General features: G+C 43.4%; 2 protein-coding genes across 3 annotated transcripts in view; one reads left to right on the forward strand and one right to left on the reverse strand.

The window, feature by feature from the left end:
* The window catches only part of LOC105174196, a 1,462-nt gene extending 53 nt beyond the window's left edge, over positions 1-1,409 (reverse strand). Inside the window, exons 1-2 of the mRNA XM_011096222.1 lie at positions 1,118-1,409; positions 80-902 (exon numbers count right to left, since the gene is read on the reverse strand). Of these exons, the coding sequence (XP_011094524.1) occupies positions 80-902; positions 1,118-1,409 (1,115 nt within the window). The remainder of the gene's footprint in view (positions 1-79; positions 903-1,117) is intronic.
* On the forward strand, positions 16,406-21,332 carry LOC105173934 (5-methyltetrahydropteroyltriglutamate--homocysteine methyltransferase). Of its 2 annotated transcripts, XM_011095854.2 has the most exons (12): positions 16,406-16,571; positions 17,670-18,023; positions 18,109-18,196; positions 18,414-18,541; positions 18,636-19,027; positions 19,107-19,270; positions 19,450-19,530; positions 19,630-19,796; positions 19,883-19,988; positions 20,083-20,333; positions 20,439-20,640; positions 20,718-21,332. In XM_011095854.2, exons 2-12 carry the CDS (start codon positions 17,674-17,676, stop codon positions 21,084-21,086), a joined length of 2,298 nt encoding a protein of 765 aa, XP_011094156.1. In that variant the 5' UTR covers positions 16,406-16,571; positions 17,670-17,673; the 3' UTR covers positions 21,087-21,332. The 2 variants fall into 2 exon arrangements, with proteins under 2 accessions (XP_011094156.1, XP_020553222.1); XM_020697563.1 differs by lacking the exon at positions 16,406-16,571 and having other exon boundaries at positions 17,651-18,023.

Raw genomic sequence — 21,648 nt, forward strand, 5'->3', positions numbered from 1 at the left:
GGGATAGTTATCGTCACGAGGAGTTTGCACATTCGGCCCACGGTCAAAATTGCGTCCTTGTGCATAGTGGTTGACATACTCCTTTAAGTGTCCCCGCTGGATCAATTTTTCTATCTCATTCTTCAGGTGATGGCATTCCTCCGTCGTGTGTCCCCTGTCTCGGTGAAAACGACAATATTTGTCGGATTTGAGTCTCTTAGGGTTATCTTTCATCTTTGTCGGCCATTGACTGATTAGTCCTTGCTGTTCCGCCACCATTAATATCTCCCCCCTAGGAGCATTCAAGGGGGTATAGTGAGCAAACCCCACCGGAGGCACATGCTTGCGTTCCTCTTTCTTTTTCGGCTCTTTTTCCTCTTCTCGACCCTTCCTTTTGCCGCTAAGGGAAGGATCCAAAGCATTAGACTCCTCAATCCGGATGTATTTTTGGGAGCGCACGAGTAAATCTTCCATAGCGCTAGGGGGCTTGCCTGCTATAGACTCTTTGAATCTTCCCGGTTGTAGATTCTGTTGGACAATACTAGCTAACAACTCTTGGTTAACATGAGGAACCTCATGCACTGCATCTACGAACCTTTGCATGAAATCTCTCAGAGTCTCGCCTTGCCTCTGACGGATAGTAAATAGATATGCCCCCGTTTTTGGGACCTTTTTGTTCATGGAGAAGTGGTGCAAGAAACGTTGAACCAATTGCTCGAGGCTAGAAATAGTTACAGCAGGCAGTTGGTTGAACCAGGCTAATGCGCGTTTTGACAGCGTAGTGCGGAAGACCTTGCAGTAAGCGACGTCACTTAGATCGTACCAATCAATCTTGGCGTAAAATTTGTCTAAGTGTTCTTGTGGGTCTCCCGTTCCATCATACTCCGACAGATTCGACACCTTAAGACCAGCTGGGAGCGCCTCTGCCCGAATGTTGGAGGCAAATGGGCTCCGTCTTGGAGGTGCCACACCCAACGGCAAGTGGGAATCCTCGGCTCCCCAAGTTGGGGGGGGGCGAAAGATTCTCGATTATGGAGATTCCGATCTTGAGTTTGTGCAACTTTGGGTCTGGAAATCCGACTATTTACTTCCTCTCGCCTCTGCTCCTCCTCCTCGGGAGCCGATGATAGTTCTCAACTTCTACGAGGGGAAGGAGGGGGCGGGTTCACTGGTTGTTGCGCCACAAATTGGGCCACGGCTTGAGCCGCAGCTCGTGTAGACGCATCTCGTATCAAGGCTATCAAGGCCTCCTGTGTCAGCTGGATCATCGGTTCTTGGGGTGGAGCCTCCGAGGGGAGCACTCCGATTGGGGGCACGACCAAAGATTTTTGATGTGACGAGGGGAGTCCCCCATTGAGGGGTGTTTGCTGGTGTGTTAGGGGGGTTACCTCCTGAGGAACTGACTGTTCACCAGGGGGGTTCTGTTCCATTCCGCTCGCTTGGGCTTCTCGTATTGCGTCTAGATCGTGTACGTCACGGGCTCGGGACCTGGTGTGCATGCTCAACGTCGAGGTGAAATTTTTTCCCACAGACGGCGCCAATGATGTGGTCGAGGTTTTTTTGCTAAGGAATAAATCGGGATTTTACCACGACGGACTTTTACACCAGGTGAAATATTGTTTCCGCAAAATGTGTAATAATCAAGAAGGAGGGGTCTTGTCAATGAATAGTCGTCTTCGATTAAAAAATTAGTATTTTGGTATTTATAGGGGTGTTGGAAATTATATGGTGTGATAGGTTTTATGTACTTATGGTGTGCCTCCTATATATCCAATTACTCTTTTGCCCTTATAATTTTATATATTTTTTTACTAATGTATATCACATACAAAATTGACAACATGTGGATCTCCAACTCCAGGCTTTGCTGCTGTTGTTGGGCTGTAGGAGAAAAAGTCATGTACTTTACTCATTCTATGAAATTCTGTAAATGCGACATCAATGGCAAGAATCAACATATATATCTCCTAGATGAAATTATTTTTAAAATGTAAAAGAAAAGAAAAAATTAAAAAAATAAAGTGAAATTGAAAGGTTTAAAATTTTGAGTGGCACCGCAATGTGAAAGCACAGTGCCACTAACTTTTTTTTAAAAAAAAAAAAATTATTCAAGTCACCGCAGTTTGTAACTGCAGTGACTAAATTAACTTTTAAAAAAAAAATTATTCAAAGTCACCTCGGTTACAAATCGAGGTGACTAAATTTTTTCTTAAAAAAAATTACTTTGTTTCGCAATAAATATTGCCAACTTCTCTTTAAAATGTTGGCACCATCATAATGAATTGTCAATTACCAAATATACCGTTCAACTCCTCTTGATGAGACGAATATTTTCTCTCAAACAATTTCAAGTTTTATCAATTGTGAATAATGGGCTTTTAGCACGAACACCGCACCTTTTCGTCGTCGATTTGCCACCATGGAGCGACCCACCATCATGGACCACTACCACTGGACTCGTCTCGATCTAAAGGTTCTAACGAGACCAACCTAGCTCAATTTTATTAAGTATTTGTTGAGATATGAAAATTTGAAGATTTTTCTATCGAAAATTCGCACTAAAGTTGTTTGCTACCAGTTCTCCTCCGTCAGCATGAATCACAGATGGAGACCATAGCCGTTCGAATTCTCTCGTCCAGACGATTCCAACGAGATCATTTTTTGCTCAATTTTCTCAAGTATTTGTTGAGATTTGAAAATTTGAAAATTTTTTCGTCGGAAATTCGCTGGAAATTCACTGAAACTGTTTGCCGCCGTTTCTCCTCGTCAGGACGAATCACGGATTGAGACTACTGTTATTCGAATCCTCTCGTCCAGACAATTCCAAGGAGACCGGTCTTGTTTAGTTTCATCAAGTATTTTTTGAGATTTAAAAATTTGAATTATTTCCACCGTCAAAGTTTGCACTGAAATTGTTTGTCGTAGTTTCTCTGCCGTCAAGAAGAATCATGGCCTGAGACCACCACCGCTCAAATATTCTCATTCAGATGATTCCAAAAAGATCAAGTTTGCTAATTTTCATCATATTTTATTAAGATTCGAATTTTTAATTTTTTCACCATAAATTTTTCTTTATTTCTACTAAAATTCTTAGCAATTTTTTTTAATAAAGAAAATGGCACCGGGATCTAAGATCGCGATGCCATGGAATAATTTTTTTTTAAAAAAAAATTGCAACTAAAATTTTAAAACATTCCAAATAAACCTACTTCTGCAAAAAAAAAAAAATCAATATTTTTTAAATAATTTACTCTATCTCCTATACATTTGATTCAACTGTCGCAGTGTTCGCAGATTCATAGATCCTTGAAGGAATTCGTGCTATATTAAAATGCAAATTAATGCAGCAATTTAAATTTTTAGAAAACACAGAGAAGTAAATTACTGCATTTGAATATAGGGAGGTCAATTGTAATTTTTTTTTTTTTCATATGAAATAATTTGTCTATTTACAACATCACATAGTTGCTTGCATTTTTTCCTAAATTAGTAATATGAATAAATAAATGCTTATTTTTTTATTTGATGAGTATTCAAATATCACACCTACAAAAGGACCAAAACACCCCTCATTAAGGGCATTATAGTCATTTCGCGATTAGGATCCGCGTATTTTGTAGCAGGCGGGTCGCATTTGACCCGACCCGGATCGCGTACACCGACCGAAGACCCGGATAATGACCACCGTTCGATCAGAACGCGCACCGACGAGATAAGGCCACGTGGCCCAGTACTTGACGTACAACTGTGTTCTATAAATAGACCCCGACGCACCATAAATGAGGTAACTGATACACATTAATTGAGACCGAAATTTCTAGATCGCACTTATTTCTCTCGATCAACCTAACTTGAGCGTCGGAGGGTCATTGTCGGGGACGTGCCCGACGAGCTCACGATTCGTGTTTTTATTCTCAGGGAATCCAAAATCTGGTCCTAGACGAATTGGCATTCTAAGTTGAGATCGAGTCTCGAGATCGCATTATTCGACCCGGATCAGTTGGCGCCGTCTGTGGGAAAATCTGAGAATATCGTATCATAATGGAGGGTTCATCGAGGAGAAACGCCGGGGAAGGTGAGACACCAAGGAAAACAACTGGAACGACCATTCAGCTAACTCAAGAAGAGCTACAAAGAATGATGGAAGAAGCTAGCCGGAAAGCAATAGTAGAATATGAAAGGAGAACAGCAACTCCGTTGGTAAAAGAAACAGCGAGGAGGCAACTGTTTGAGAACGTCGAACCACTGAGAGAGTCGAGGGTGTTGGGCGAACAGGAACGTCATAGCAAGCGTTCGGCATCCTCCGACACCGGTTCTAGTAGCCACGTTCGCGAAAAGAGACGAGAACCCATAATATCCCGAGCGGAGGTCGAAAGTGTAGGCAAACAGATACATAGCCTCAACAAACAAATTGACGAGCTAAAGAAGCGTGGAGAGATAGTTTCGCAAAACAAGAATTCTCCTTTCTGCAACGATATCCTAATTCAAACAGTGGAGCCAGGATTCAGAGTGTCCGACCTGAGGAGATATGATGGGATGAAAGATCCACAAGAGCATGTGGTTGCATTTGAGATGGTGATGAACCTGTATGGACAAACCGCTTCGATAATGGCGAAACTATTCGCGACCACACTTGTAGGAAAAGCGCAAGAGTGGTTTACAAATTTACCCCGAGGAAGCATTGAGACTTATGAACAACTCATACAGAAGTTCAATTTCCACTTTGCAAGCAAGAAAAGACAGAAGAGGTCAGCCACCCATTTATTCAATATCCGCCAGAAAGACGACGAAACATTGAAAAACTTCATGGGAAGGTTCAATAATGAGACGCTGGAGGTACAGGAGTTGAGGATGGATATGCTGGTGAGCATCCTCATTCATGGATTGCGAAAAGGACCCTTCGCATCTGCCCTAGCACGCGACCCGCCCAGTGACGTGGAACAGTTGATGGTTTTAGCACAGAAGTACATTGACGAGGAAGAAATGAACGCAATGAAGGACTTTGAACGAAGAGAACGCGACCATACACACAGACGACCTGCAGAGAACCGAGATAGCAATGCCAGCAAATCGAAGCAGGAAAAGAAGAGGGAACCAAAGTACATCCCAAAATTTCATAACTACACCCCACTGGGAATGTCCAGAGAAAAAGCTTTAATGATGGTGGAAAACGCTGATGTTTTGAAATGGCCGAGGCACACGAGATATACCCCATCCAAGAAGTTCTCCGACAAGTATTGCAGGTTTCATCGTGAGAAGGGTCACAACACAGAGGAATGCTTTCAGTTGAAAGACGAAATAGAGAGGCTGGTCAGGCAGGGGTACTTCCGAGACCGTGTCCCTCAAAATTGCAGAATCAGTAGGGAGAGAAGAAGCCGATCGAGAAGTCGCGATCGGGATGGACACCCAGGCCCATCAAAAATCGACAGGGCCCCAACAGGTGGAAACAATGCACCCACAAAAGGTGTCATATTCACGATTGCAGGAGGGCCGAATGCGGGAGATTCGAGCCGAACACGGAAGAGACGTGCTCGAGCAATCAGTTCAAACCAGGGAAGGGAATTTATATTGAAAGTTGAAGAAGAAGAGGCTATCTCCTTCGATAGCTCGGACAGACAAAAGGAAAACGGAGATATGAATGATCCCATGGTCGTCAAACTGGATATCGCGAATTACACAGTCCATAAAGTGTTGATCGACAGCGGAAGTTCGGCCGACATAATCTTCAAGAATGTGATCGACAAAATGGGTCTGGAAAACGCCCGGCTTGAACCAGTAAAGACTCCTTTAGTAGGATTTGGGGGCAGCGAGGTCGTCTCGTTAGGAACTATCGAACTGCCAGTATCGATGGGAGAAATCCCCAGGCGAAAAACGTTGATGGTCAAGTTCCTAGTGGTCGACACACCCTTCGCGTACAATGTAATATTGGGAAGACCAGGTTTAAATCTATTCAAAGCAGTAGTTTCCACTTATCACATGAAGATGAAATTCCCTACGGAGAATGGAACGGGAGAATTGGTTAGTGACCTGAAGGAGGCGCGCAAGTGTTATAATCTATCACTCAAAGGGGAACCGAGCCAGAAGAGAAGAAAAGTCAAGGAAGACGCCGAACCCCGTCCATACGAAGTGGAGCACATGAAACCCAGTGGCGAATATAAAAAGGTGCAGCTGGTACCAGACGAGCCCGAAAAGACCACTCGAATCGGGACGAACATGGAAGGGGAGCTAGCCATGATAGAATTTTTGAGAAAGAATGTTGACATATTCGCATGGAGCCCCTCAGACTTCACGGGGATCGACCCCAGGGTTATCGTTCACCACCTCAACGTCGACCCGAAAACTCGACCGGTGCAGCAAAAGAAGATATCATTTGGGAGTGATAAGAATGAAATAATCAGACAAGAGGTCGAAAAATTGTTGAAAGCTGGGTATGTATCCGAGATTCAATACACTGATTGGCTCTCAAATGTTGTGTTAGTTCCAAAGCCCTCGGGAAAATGGCGTATGTGCGTCGACTTCACAGACTTGAACAAAGCCTGCCCGAAAGATACATATCCCTTACCGATGATTGACTTAATGGTCGACTCCACCGCCGGGTTCGAAAGATTCTCAATGATGGATGCTTATCAAGGATACCACCAAATCCAAATGGCAAAAGAAGACCGAGACAAGACCTCATTCGTCACAGAGAAAGGGATCTATTACTATAACATGATGCCATTTGGGCTGAAAAACGCGGGTGCCACCTATTAGCGACTAGTAAATCAAATGTTTGGGGATCTCTTAGGAAAAACCATGGAAGTGTACGTGGATGATATGCTGGTGAAAAGCAAGAGGTCACAGCACCACTTGCGAGATCTTTCTCAGGCGTTCAGCATAATGAGGTCGCACGGAATGAAGCTCAATCCGGACAAATGCACCTTTGGAGTGACGGGAGGAAAAATCCTGGGGTATATGATCAGTGAGCGAGGGATAGAGGCGAACCCGGAAAAGATACAAGCCATAATGGGCCTCAGGTCGCCCAATTCGATCAAAGAGATGCAGAAACTCACGGGAAAGATCGCGTCCTTAAGCAGGTTTATTTCACGATCGGCAGACAGACGCTTACCATTTTTCAAAGCCTTGAGGAAGCCCAAGAGTTTTGCGTGGACCCCTGAATGCGAGCATGCCTTGCAAGAATTGAAGGAATATCTCACGAAGCCCCCATTGCTCGCAAATCCAAAAGAAGGGGAGACATTATTTTTGTATCTTGGGGTGTCCGAGAACGCGGTCAGCTCCGTATTGGTGAGAGAGGAAGCCAATAACCAGAATCCGATCTATTATGTCAGTAAAATGCTACAGGGGGCAGAATTGCGATATTCAGAGATGGAAAAACTCGCCCTTGCATTAGTAGTGACTGCACGAAAGCTACGACCATATTTTCAGTCGCATAAAGTAGTGGTGTTGACAAACCACCCCCTTAAGCATGTGATGTCGCGACCGGAAGCCTCCGGAAGATTGATCAAGTGGGCGGTTGAATTGGGGCAACATGATATCGAGTACCAACCTAGGACAGCCCAGAAGGCACAGGTGCTCGCGGATTTCATCACAGAGTTGTCCGACGACTCGAAGGAACCTGAAGCCTCCGATCACACCCATTCAAAATGGATGTTGCATGTCGATGGGTCTTCTAACGCAAACAATGGAGGAGCGGGCATACTGATCCAAGGACCCAAGGGACTCGAGATAGAAGTTGCAGCTCGCCTATCATTCCCGGTGACAAATAATGAAGCAGAGTATGAGGCGCTGGTTTTGGGATTAGAGCTCGCATATGAGGCAGGCGCTCGAGATCTGGAAGTCTTTACCGACTCGCAGTTGATTGCTATGCAGATCGAAGGAGCGTACGAGACGAGAGAAAGAACAATGACCCAGTATAAAGAGACCGTGCATCGATTGATGAAAAAGTTCAGTAGATGCTCCATCCTGCAAGTTCCCGGAATAGAGAATGACAAAGCGGACGCCCTGTCAAAATTTGGAGCCGCGATGGATGGAATTCGAGATCGAAAAATCACAGCCTTAGTACGCGAGCAGTCGGTCCTTGCGGATAGAACAGAAGTCTAGGTTGTCTCAGAAGCAGGATCGTGGATGAACGAAATCATAAGGTATCTCGAGCAGGGTACCCTACCTAGCGATTCGATAGCGGGGAAAAGAGTCAAATTTCGAGCCGCCCGATTCACATTGCTAGAGGGTCAGCTCTACAAACGAACAGTAGAAGGCCCTCTCCTGAAATGCTTGGATGAAGAAAGAGCCTTGTACGTGATGCGCGAAATACATGAAGGAAGCTGCGGCAATCATTCAGGGGCGAGATCGCTAGCTCAGAAAGTGATGCGACAGGGGTATTTCTGGCCCACCCTAGTCGAAGATTCCAAGAACTTAGTGAGAAAATGCGAGAGCTGCCAAAAATACGCTTCCTTGATACATCAGCCCGCAACCCCGATGGAACCAATCAAGATAGCATGCCCGTTCGATCAATGGGGAATCAACATCGTAGGACCTTTTCCGCCCGCACAAGCTCAGAAGAAATTCATCATTGTAGCGATCGAACATTTCTCCAAGTGGGTCGAAGCGGAAGCAGTAGCCAAAATATCGGAGAGGGAAGTCATCAACTTTATCTGGAAGAACATCATATGCAGATTTGGTATACCCCGGATACTAATATCTGATAATGGCACGCAGTTCCAGGGCAAGAAGATCACGGAATGGTGCAAGGAGCTAAAGATCGCACAGCACTTCACGGCAGTTGCGAACCCTCAGGCGAACGGACAGACCGAAGTGACGAACAGGACGATCCTGCAACACTTGAAAACGCGGCTCGAAAGCAAGGGGTTATGGGTTGACGAACTGCCCGGGGTCTTATGGGCTTACCGCACAACACCACGAACCTCCACGGGCGAGACCCCTTTTTGCCTAGTATATGGGACCGAAGCCATCATTCCAGCGGAAATCAGGGAGGAATCGCAAAGAGTCATGCAGTACGAACCCGAGACGAACCAAACCGAACGAAACTTCGACCTCACCGTCATTGAAGAAAAGAGGGAGGCCGCATATGCTCGAATTTTACACCACAAAGGTTTGATGATGAAGAGCTACAATCGTAGAATTCGACCACGCCAGTTGCAGGTAGGAGACCTTGTGCTGAAGAAGGTAGAAGCCTCCAAGCACGTGGGAAAGTTGGAACCGCCCTGGGAGGGCCCGTACAAAGTAATCGAGATCAGAAAGAAGGGTACATACAGGCTGCAAGACCTGCAAGGTCGAGATTTGCCACGCCCTTGGAACATACAGAACCTGAAGAAGTTTTATGCTTGAAGCCGGCTGGTCGAACAAGGAGCCTGTGAAAGGCCATCAACCAGGAGCCTGTGAAAGGCCATCAACAAGGAGACCGAACCAGGAGCCTGTGAAAGGCCATCAACAAGGAGACCGAACCAGGAGCCTGTGAAAGGCCATCAACAAGGAGATCGAACCAGGAGCCTGTGAACGGCCATCAACAAGGAGATCGCACATCAAGGAGCCTGTGAAAGGCCATCAACCGCTGGGAGATCGCACACCAAGGAGTCTGTGAAAGGCCATCAACCGACGGGTAGAGCAAGGAACCTACAAAGGGCCGTCAACGAAGACTTCTAACAGATTACCAAATTGTATAATTAAAGGTTAGAAGGATTGTGTCCATGATTGAGCGTTGTTATTGATTAAACATTTGTACCCATTGTAAATTCATTTTAACATTGGTTTATAAAACTATGCGCACCTTTTTTATGCCCTTTCGTGCTCATCTCTAATCGTAACCATGCCAATTCGCCGAAACTAAACGCGAACTGAAAAAGACGCGTCCAAAACGCGAACTGAAAAAGACGCATTCAGACAAAACGCGAACTGAAAAAGACGCGTCCAAAGAGGCGAACTGAAAAAGACGCATTCAGACAAAATGCGAACTGAAAAAGACGCGTCCAAAGAGGCGAACTGAAAAAGACGCATTCAGACAAAACGCGAACTGAAAAAGACACGTCCAAAACGCGAACTGAAAAAGACGCGTCCAAAATGCGTACTGAAAAAGACGCATTCAGACAAAACGCAATCTGAAAAAGACGTGTCCAAAATGCGAACTGAAAAAGACGCATTCAGACAAAACGCGATCTGAAAAAGACGCGTCCAAAAATGCAAACTGAAAAAGACGCATTCAGACAAAACGCGATCTGAAAAAGACGCGTCCAAAATGCGAACTGAAAAAGACGCATTCAGACAAAACGCGATCTGAAAAAGACGCGTCCAAAAATGCGAACTGAAAAAGACGCATTCAAACTAAAACGCGAACTGAAAAAGACGCGTCCAAAGAGGCGAACTAAAAAAGACGCGTCCAAAGAGGCGAACTGAAAAAGACGCGTCCAAAGAAGCGAACTGAAAAAGACGCGTCCAGAAACGCGAACTGAAAAAGACGCATTCGAATAGCATTTCGGAGGACAAAAAACTACTAGTATGCGAAGGCAAAATATTGTATGCAAAGGCAAAAACCGATTACGAAGACATCAGATCAAAGAAGCAATCTCATTAATGAAGTAACATTTACAGGTTCGTTAAGTCCCACGGATCGATCCCCCAAAAATGTACAAGTTAGTGTTCCGGTATGTATCGAGGGGAAGATGGGGCCATACAAAAAGAGGAAGTCATTCAAAAAAAAAATAAAGAGACCAAAAAATCCTATCAAAAAGAAGGGAGGAGTTTAAGCGGCTTCGTCGTCATCTTTGTCCTCCGCCTCGGCTTCCATCTCCGCACGCAGGACCATGAATTCGTCATCCTTCAGTTCGGGGTCCGGAGGATAGGGTTGAAGATCGCCATCAAGAGTGATGTCCAATCGGCTGCGATCAAAAGACTCTTGGAACCCGCCGAGTTTTTCGATCTGGTACTCGCAGGTCTTGTAACCTTTGGCGAACGAGTCAGTAGATTTGAGTTCCAAGGCAGTCGTAAAAGTGTCCGTCTTCAGGAAATCACGGACAGCAGCCATTCGAGAATCAGCCAGGAGTTTCTGGTGCTCCTCCAAAGGGATGCGACCGGACTGGCCTTCTTCAAAACCCCGTGTATGACCTTCTGCCAGTCCGGCCTCACGACCAGCATCGAACCCCTCTTTCCTGCCTTCGGCCAAGGCAACTTCCCTTTCGGATATGGCGATCTCCCTCTCCTTCCTAGCGACATCGAGCTCGCCCGACAAGCGTTTAATCTGCTCAGCATAAGACAACAGTTCATCCGCATGCTTCAGTGCCTGGTTGTCCAGATCCACCACTCGGGGCCTGAAGCTCCTGCACCTTCTTATCGGACTTGATATAGTTCTTGCGATAAGATGTGCATTTCAACGACAAGCTCCGGAGAAATGTTAGACCCTGCAAGACCATTGTTATATGAGTTCGGGTAGATAGGGGCAGCCTGTGATAGAAATTTACCTGTAGCATAGCGTGGGCTCCGAATCGCTCGACCCGAACAGGATTGGTCATTACCAGGGAGCCTTGATCGCGAAGTGAAGTCAGTGAGTTATAGACGTCAAAAGGCTCCCCCTCGGCCTCAGCAAAAAGCACCGTGCTGGTGGAGCCATCACACCTCGAAGGCTTTGCCCGGGAGGCGTCAGGTTGCGACTAGGAGCCCGCTGCAAACCCCCGGGCCTCCTCCCAATGCAAAGCAAGCTGCTCCAGCTTCAGAAACCTGTCCTGCTCATCTTCTTGGCTGGACTTGTCCGCAGCTTCCCGAGCCATCCTGCTCAGACTCTTAGGCCGTGGGGACGGAGATTTAGGGGGATCAGAAGGACCCACCGACTCCTTCCCCTTCGAATCTTCCTCATGCCCGTGTTTCAGCGAAGACCGTTTCCTTTTTTTCGGTTTCTCCCAACCAGCCCTCTCCAGTTTCTCAGACTCCACCCCTAGATCGCCATTGATAGTATCCAAGTTCAACTCCAGGTCGCTGGAGTTATATCCGAGAAGAGGCAGAGAGGGGGTCCCTTCGCTGTCGACAAGGATGGGCTGGCGGTCAGTAGGAACGGGCGACACACGGACTTGTGACGGAATGGGTGCTGGAGGAAGATCCTTAGGGGGAACAGGACCCTTAGCAGTTTGATCCTTAGCAGAGGTAGAAGCGACCTGTTTTCCCTTGGCCTTCGCCTTGTCCACTTTGTTCGCAACCGCTTGCATCCGTAGGGCATTACGCGAACTCATGATGATGCTATCTGCAAGACGAACAGACACGTAAGCGTGGTAAAACAGGACGATCAGAACAGCGAGAGAAGAGAAAATCACCTAAGGACTCTTCAATGTGGAAGGATGCAGGAGAAAGCCCAGAAAGTTGTAAAACTTTCTCAGATAGAAGCTTCTTGGGGTCATAATTATAGGACGTTAGACTCCTTATTTGGTCACCTTCTAACCCCCCTCCACTAGTTTTTGGAAGAGGTTTATACTTGGTCCACTCGTTCTTAAAGGGCCAGACACCTCTAGGAGGTCGAATAAAAATATAGCGATCTAACCAGACCCCTACATTCGACTTCAGGGCGCTCAGATACCCCCACTCGGGCTTGGCCGAAAGGTAGAAAAAACCTCTACTCCCAGACCGCTTGGAGGTGGTGAAAGTATACAAACTCCAAAAGTTATCAAAACTGGGTTCGAGGCCTAAGAATTGCATTATTACAACAAAAAGGATAATATGGGTAATAGAATTAGGAGAAAGTTGCATGGGACATAACCCCAGCTTATTCAAAATCGAGGCCACAGGAGGAGCCAAGGGAAACCGGAGTCCGGCGTTAAGGTGTTTGATAGAAAAAGCACTAAAACCCTCGGGGGGACGGTGCATGCGATCGAAGGTGGCAGGGATGATGATGTCGTAATCAGACGGAATATGGTACTTCTCTCTGATCCTAAGAACCGAGGTCGTTACCTTACTAACCAGGGCTTCCCAAGGGTTTTTAGCGAGCCTATCCTGGAACCTAGCAAGAACCGATGGGCCAGCTTGCTTATCATGAAGCTTGGAAATAGGAAACTGTTTGTTCCTTTTCGGAGAAGTAGAGAAAGACCCATGAGCAGACCCTGACACAGACTTAGATGCAGACCCAGACTCGGACCTAGACACGGACTCAGACGCAGACTCAGGAGGAATGGCAGCGGATCCAGAACCAGGATGCGACTTAGAGTTCGAGTTAGAGCTGGAAGACATCGTACCTTAGAACAGGATGGCTCTGGAAGCTGCAGATCGAATTCGAACTTCAGGCTGTAAAGAGCAGTCGCAGAAAGTCAATATTTGAAGCAGGCGAAACGTTTTGAATGCGGGGGGTATTTATAGGCAAAATATCCTCGGGATGCGAGCCATAGAACAAACCAGTGGGATGAAGACACGCGTCCGCAGCGACGGTTCGACGTCCTCAAAGGCACGAGCGTGCACTTTGAGAAAGTGAGGGAGTAATGATGAGTATTCAAATATCACACCTACAAAAGGACCAAAACACCCCTCATTAAGGGCATTATAGTCATTTCGCGATCAGGATCCGCATATTTTGTAGCAGGCGGGTCGCATTTGACCCGACCCGGATCGCGTACACCGACCGAAGACCCGGATAATGACCACCGTTCGATCAGAACGCGCACCGACGAGATAAGGCCACGTGGCCCAATACTTGACGTACAACTGTGTTCTATAAATAGACCCCGACGCACCATAAATGAGGTAACTGATACACATTAATTGAGTCCGAAATTTCTAGATCGCACTTATTTCTCTCGATCAACCTAATTTGAGCGTCGGAGGGTCATTGTCGGGGACGTGCCCGACGAGCTCACGATTCGTGTTTTTATTCTCAGGGAAGAGCGTCGGAGGGTCATTGTCGGGGACGTGCCCGACGAGCTCACGATTCGTGTTTTTATTCTCAGGGAATCTAAAATCTGGTCCTAGACGAATTGGCATTCTAAGTTGAGATCGAGTCTCGAGATCGCATTATTCGACCCGGATCATTATTCAAAATATATCTCTCAGTACATATTTCAACAGCAATAAATACAGTGGTACTCATGCATTTCAATCGAAAAAAATAAAATATCTTATATTATTTTTTCAATATTGTTTCTTTTTTCAATGGAGTTGCACATAATTGTATAAAATATTAAGTGGATTGATACATAGCACGGGGCGCACGCCTAGTTTATTTATCCGAACCGGGACAAGTTAGGGCGCATCACATCCTTCAACGGAAGCCTTTTGCAAGCAAACATGAGGCCAGTTTTATGCTTGAAGACGAAGCCAAGAGACATGCAGTCAAGAAAAGCGAAATACTACAGCAACCCAAGCAAGCACTGGACCACCTCACCTCCTCATTTCTTTATCTTGTCTGCACTTCATCCTCATTTTCTCATCTCCCCCCCTCCCCTCTTTAAATCATATAAGTTTTTCGTTTAAATAAAATTTAATGTAACCAACTGTTCCAAATGGATTGTAAATAAGAAGTTTGATTGGTTTATAAGTTCCAAAACATTTTCATCATAAGATAATTATTAACTGTAACTGTCTATCTAAGGTAATTACAGTGGGTTTCTTTAAAATTTGTTATAAAGATCTATTCGTTATTTGATAAATTATAAAATATTTTTTAAAATTCACTGTAGTTAAAATGATTATTAATTTTATGAAATATTTATATTCAAATAATATGTAAGTATTATATTTATAACAAATTGTAGGGTAATTAATTGTAATTTATCCCGATTATGAGCAAATATTTGATCTTTGGCGTGGGTCCTACTTACCTACCCAACCAACAGCTTCATCATCCTTGTGGACTCAAGTCATTTGATACTAAATAGGGGGGCATTTTGGGTAACTCAAGCATTGGTAGTGGCTCAAGTATAGGGGTCGCCCAGGTGGTGTGCCACCAACATCCCGGATATTTTCATTACACACTTGACTCTGTCTGAATTACCCCTCTAATCAGGCCAGGATTAGCCCACCTGTTTTCCCACCGCGTGACACAAACGCTCTCCAGAAATTGGGTCACGACTCGCATCATTTATTAACACAAACAACTTGCACTCTGGCATTAGGCATGCAGGGCATGAATTCCCTTCCAGAAAGGATCCTAATTTTAGCGAAATTCTAGTTGGGTCGAGTATAAATAATTATATAGTAAGTATAATATATTTATAATATGATTGATATATAATTAAAAAAAAAAGTGACTAATCAAGTAACATAAGTGTTGGTTCGATCAAACTTAGTTCGGACAAAAAAATTTTTTCAATTTTCTTACTCGCTCGAAACCCACACTTTGGTAAGATGGAAGTTCCTAAATAAATTCGAGATCATATGTTTGAATTCAATCAAATGTGGGGTTTGTAATGAGTATTATTTATTTTACTCGAAGTGAATTTATTAATTTATTTTAATATAAATGTATTGATTGAATCGACATATCAATTATTTTTAATCGACATGTCTTAAAAAAAAAAAAAACCCATATATTACAGCATTGCGGCTACTAAAGGTTTGAATCTAACAATTTAATATATCTTTCTATTATAAGTGGGTTTGGTAAAACATATATAGACAGAAAGCAAATTATCACTGGATTTAGATATTCGTTACATTTGCTACCACTTCTATATTTTTTAAAAAATAAATTTGGTATATCTTAGGTATTAATTTAATTTTTTTTAAATTGAATGTTACTAAATTAATTAGTAAAAGACAAACACTTATTAAAAATATTAAAAAAAAATCATGAAGAAAGAACAAGCAAAAATTTCCCTCATATTTTTTAAAAAATATAGCAAAAAAATTCTCTCGACACCTACATAAGATACATGCACATTCCCTGTGATTTGTCTTGATTTTTTATAATAAAATTAATTTTATAAATTAATTATGAAACATTAAATTTTGTGTGCTATAGATCTATGATTGATGATATTTAATATAATAAACAATTATGATTTTAAAAAAAATATAGTTAGATGTCACTGTGTTTGAACTGAACAGTTAAATTCAATATAAATTAATAATTTAAATTTTATTTAATTCAAATCAACGATTTAAATTCAATATTGTATATTTGCTTGCCGTTCGCCCCCTTCCTCTACCGCCCGGCCGCTGAGCTTGAGGGGAGTGAAAAAGACAAAAAGGTCCCCCGGGCAGATCACCGACGCCCGTGCAAGGGCTGAAATAAAATAAAAGAAAAGAAAAAGAAAGCTGAGACGTCGGTCCTGCAGAGGAGAGAGAGAGGGTTGGTAAAAGCTTACCAACCTAGCGCGTCAAGGCACGCACCTCAAGGGACGCGTGATCCTATGCATCCCCGTCACTGTAATCAGCAAAATGAAGAAATGAGAAATGATTTATATAGGAAAAAAACAGGTTTGCTGTGGCTGTAGGCAGAAACCTCACATTCCGAGATCTACCAGTAGTCCCACCGCGACCGTATATTTTGCTCTATAAATTAGCCCATTCACTCATCTCCACAACTCGCGTCTTGCCTTCCCCCCTTCTGTATCTCTACTCTCTCTCTCTAGAACGGGTCAGTGATCTCAACTCCCCCCTTTCTAGCAAAGGTACGGACCCCTGTGTCCCTCTTCTACTTCTGCTTTTGCTTCGTTCACTTGTATTTATATTTATGTTTCCATGTTACCAATTCCTGTCTTCTGTTTCTTTTGATTTTGTAGTTTTTCTTTTTCTTTTTTTACTTTTCGTACTTCCCTTTCGGAATTCATTTTTATTAGATCTATTGGTAAGAGTTTGTGATTGTTGGTGTATTTTGGTTTGGTGCTGGCTTTTGAATCGTAGTTGATCAGGAAGTTTGAGCTATATTTATGTGGTTTTAAGTATGCTGTAATTACGGTGTCGGGAGTGTGGTGCATGCTGCATGGGGATGAATTGTGATTGGGGGGGTGAAAATTGTGGGGATGGGCTTTAAATGGTTTGGATTTGGAGGGTGGAGATTTGTAGATCTGGTTTTTGTAGCTTTGTACTGAATGGATCTGAAGTGAAGTAGCTATTAGTGTGTTTATTCAGTTGAATCTGTCTGCATTGTCTCCCATTATTGTGCTCGGAGCATTTATTTTATTCTAGCAACTGGATCTGCATTTTTTTAATTTTTGACGTTGGTGGATCTGAGTGCTTGATTGGTCTAAGCCCCAATCACTGCATTTGATAATAAAATTAGTTACTTGTTTATAGTTAATCTCATTTATCTTTGTCTCATTTCATGAAGCTTATGATATAAGGTGATCTAGGAGAGCAATCTGTTCCTTGTTGATATATGTTCTCTATGATTGGCCTGTGTGAGTATTCGTTACATATATCTATCTGGAAAAGCAAGACAAGACTTTTATGATAATGACAGAAAAGCTGCATCTGAGATACTATGACAAATGAAGTTGGAGGTATAGGAAACTGAGATCTCATATTATCAATATCTACCGCTATGTTCAGAAGGCTAGTGAAGGCTATCCTTAATGGAATTGCTTTCAACTGAACACATGTATGATCTTTACCAAATATAGAAAAGAACGCATGCAGGATCTAATTTGTTATGACCCTTTTCTTGAGTTTTGTTTCTTTATTGTTTTTGGGTGCAAAGTTACCTACTATACAACATTTATGTCTCTTGGTTTTGCTACGATTTTGATAGATTGAATTTGACATTCCAGAATAATGGCATCTCACATTGTTGGATACCCCCGTATGGGACCAAAGAGAGAGCTGAAGTTTGCTCTGGAGTCCTTCTGGGATGGCAAGAGCAGTGCCGAGGAATTGGAAAAGGTGGCTACAGACCTCAGGGCATCCATCTGGAAGCAGATGTCTGATGCTGGGATCAAGTACATTCCCAGCAACACATTTTCTTACTATGATCAGGTGCTTGATACAACCGCAATGCTTGGTGCTGTTCCCCCAAGATACAATTGGACTGGTGGTGAGATTGGTTTCTCTACTTACTTCTCCATGGCCAGAGGAAATGCCTCTGTTCCTGCTATGGAGATGACCAAGTGGTTTGACACCAACTAGTAAGTGATAAATCAAATTTCTCAAAAGGTTTTTATCTTTTCATTTCTGATGTTTATCAACTAACTTGTTGGTTTATGAATGCAGTCACTTCATTGTCCCTGAATTGGGACCTGATGTGAACTTTTCTTATGCTTCACACAAGGCAGTGAATGAATACAAGGAGGCTAAGGCGGTATGAGCTCTGTTAAATCTCCTGCTACATTTCCAATTTTTGATATGTTAATGGAGTGGGTGTCAATTTTTCAATAATGTCAGCCAGTGTCTTTGTACCATACTTAAAATGTGGTTGAAGTCTAGTTGCCATAACAAATGCCTCTTTATTGTTAAAATTTTTGTTCTATCTATTACCTATTACTGCTGCCTCTTGATGGTCCTTTTCCTTCATGCAGCTCGGTGTTGACACTGTTCCAGTACTTATTGGCCCTGTCACATACTTGTTACTCTCCAAGCCTGCCAAGGGTGTTGAGAAAACTTTCCCACTTCTTTCGCTTCTTGACAAAATTCTTCCAATCTATAAGTAAGAAAAATGTTTTTATATTAAGTAATCTGATAGTGTCGCTATGCTCATTATTACTCGCATCTAACATTTAAATGTATGAACATCCCGGCAGGGAAGTTATTGCTGAATTGAAGGCAGCAGGAGCTTCATGGATCCAGTTCGATGAACCCACTCTAGTTTTGGATCTTGAGTCTCACCAATTGGAAGCATTCACTAAGGCTTATGCTGAACTACAATCATCTTTCTCTGGGCTCAATGTTCTAGTTGAGACTTACTTTGCTGATGTCCCTGCACCTGCATTCAAAACCCTTACCGCGCTGAGTGGAGTTACTGGTTTTGGTTTTGATTTGGTCCGTGGAGCTAAGACCCTTGATTTGATTAAGAGCGAATTCCCTTCAGGCAAATATCTTTTTGCTGGAGTGGTTGATGGAAGGAACATCTGGGCTAATGATCTAGATGCTTCTCTCGTCACCCTGAAGTCTCTTGAGGGCATAGTTGGAAAGGGTATGGTGCTTGACTCTATTTATGAAGTTTTAAGTTTCCTCTTGTTGGACAGATAAATTCAATATGATTTTTTCTTCAGACAAGCTTGTTGTGTCCACTTCCTGCTCGCTCCTCCATACTGCTGTTGATTTGGTAAATGAGCCTAAGCTGGACTCAGAAATCAAATCCTGGCTCGCATTTGCTGCACAAAAAGTAGTTGAAGTAAATGCTCTGGCAAAGGCATTGGCTGGACAGAAGGATGAGGTATTTGTCAAAACTGATGTTACTTAAAGCTTGGGGCATAGACTAGTTTCCAGGATGCACTATTTTTTGAATTGGATATTGATCTTATTGGAACTAAACTGTCCACAAGTTCTTAGGCACTGTAGGTTTTATTTTGGCTACAGTAATATTGATGTGCACATGTTGCTTCTACTTTTCAGGCATTCTTCTCTGCTAATGCTGCTGCTCAGGCTTCAAGGAAATCCTCTCCAAGGGTGACTAATGAAGCTGTCCAAAAGGCTGTAAGTGATTAATCCGCATGTTTTCTTTTTTTAGATTCTCAGGCTTCTTGGCTGCCGAGTCTCCAGTACTCACCAATCTATTTTACTATGTTCCACCAGGCTGCTGCTCTGAAGGGCTCTGATCACCGTCGTGCTACAAATGTCAGTGCCAGACTTGATGCTCAACAGAAGAAGCTTAACCTTCCAATCCTCCCAACAACCACCATTGGTTCCTTCCCTCAGACCATAGAACTCAGGAGAGTTCGCCGTGAATACAAGGCCAAGAAGTGAGTGGTTGTTGCTTGCTTTACACTTTGTATTCTCTGCATGCCTCGAGTCTGCAGTCTAAAGGTATCATTACTCTGCTGTGTAGGATCTCCGAGGAGGAGTATATTAAGTCTATCAAAGAGGAGATTAACAAAGTTGTCAAGCTTCAGGAAGACCTTGATATTGATGTTCTCGTTCACGGAGAACCAGAGGTAGGTCAATTGGATTGCTACAATTTAAAATTAACAATATATGTTATTGGCTCGTTGGTGTATACTATCTTTATCTTTTGGGTCTAAATTCCAGAGGAATGATATGGTTGAGTACTTCGGAGAGCAATTGTCTGGTTTTGCCTTCACTGCTAATGGGTGGGTCCAATCTTATGGATCTCGCTGTGTGAAGCCGCCAATCATTTATGGTGATGTGAGTCGCCCCAAGCCAATGACAGTCTTCTGGTCCACTGCTGCTCAGAGCATGACCAAGCGCCCAATGAAGGGAATGCTTACTGGCCCCGTTACCATTCTCAACTGGTCTTTCGTCAGAAATGACCAACCAAGGTATATGTCTTTTACTCTTCGGTTCCACTTCATTAGAAGAGATGAAGAGAAATTATTCTTACCGAGTTATCTTATTCATTCTGACATGTATCTCTTGGTTCACAGATTTGAAACCTGCTACCAGATTGCTCTGGCCATTAAGGAGGAAGTCGAGGATCTTGAGAAGGCTGGCATTACCGTCATCCAAATTGATGAGGCTGCACTGAGGGAAGGGTTGCCTCTCAGGAAGGCTGAGCATGCTTTCTACTTGGACTGGGCGGTCCACTCTTTCAGAATCACCAACTGCGGCGTCCAGGATACAACCCAGGTGCTAATGAGCTCTTTTTCATTTTCGTTACCAATACTACAAGGTCTGTTGCTAATCTATTTGTTGGTGAACGACAGATCCACACCCACATGTGCTACTCCAACTTCAACGACATCATCCACTCCATCATCAACATGGATGCTGATGTGATCACCATTGAGAACTCTCGTTCTGACGAGAAGCTCCTCTCAGTCTTCCGTGAAGGAGTGAAGTACGGTGCTGGAATCGGACCAGGTGTATACGACATCCACTCCCCAAGAATACCCTCAACCGAAGAGATTGCGGACAGAATTAACAAGATGCTTGCTGTGCTGGAAACCAACATTCTGTGGGTGAACCCTGACTGTGGTCTCAAGACTCGCAAGTACACTGAAGTGAAGCCAGCCCTTGAAAACATGGTTGCTGCTGCCAAGCTCCTGAGGACCCAGCTTGCCAGTGCCAAATGAGCCATCTTCAGTGAACCCCCCTCATGAATTCACCAGTTTGTTGCCTTCCCAAATTTAAAGAAATATTTTCTTATCAATTTTAATAACTGTCATTGGTGATGATTGATTAGGTTTACTGGTTTAGGCTCTCAGCCCATTGGGCGCTTTAATTTTTTCTTTTCTTGGTTTTTTTGGGGGCATTGTCTTCTTTCTACTATTGGAATACTACTACTACATTCAAGAAATGCCTTAATGCTTTTGGCTTAATTGTTTTTTTATTTTGCATCAACGTAATTCAGATTAATGAATAAATAAAATCAGTAATGAGAACCCCACCCCACCTACAGGTATAGAAACGCTAAAGCCCATGTAATGTTCCACAACTGGGCGTCAGTGAGATACGAATTTTATCCCAAAAAGAAACTGAAAATTGAACTAAGTTGGTCCACAACAAGTTCAACTGTACATCTCTCATCTCTCAACAAAAATATATCAAAACAACTATATTATATTATCACTGTAAAGACTTCTTTCTTATTAACATATTTTATACATTATATCAATTATTATCGTTTATCTTACG

The sequence above is a fragment of the Sesamum indicum genome, linkage group LG11, assembly GCF_000512975.1.
Source record: "Sesamum indicum cultivar Zhongzhi No. 13 linkage group LG11, S_indicum_v1.0, whole genome shotgun sequence".
NCBI classification, from domain to species: domain Eukaryota; kingdom Viridiplantae; phylum Streptophyta; class Magnoliopsida; order Lamiales; family Pedaliaceae; genus Sesamum; species Sesamum indicum.

Bases quoted from the DNA above. Each gene is read 5' to 3' on its own strand.
- LOC105173934 (XM_011095854.2), top strand. From the start codon at position 17,674: ATGGCATCTCACATTGTTGGATACCCCCGTATGGGACCAAAGAGAGAG. The intron at 19,271-19,449 runs GTATTTGTCAAA...TCTACTTTTCAG, and splicing joins TGGCTGGACAGAAGGATGAG to GCATTCTTCTCTGCTAATGC. The intron at 20,334-20,438 runs GTATATGTCTTT...CTTGGTTCACAG, and splicing joins GTCAGAAATGACCAACCAAG to ATTTGAAACCTGCTACCAGA.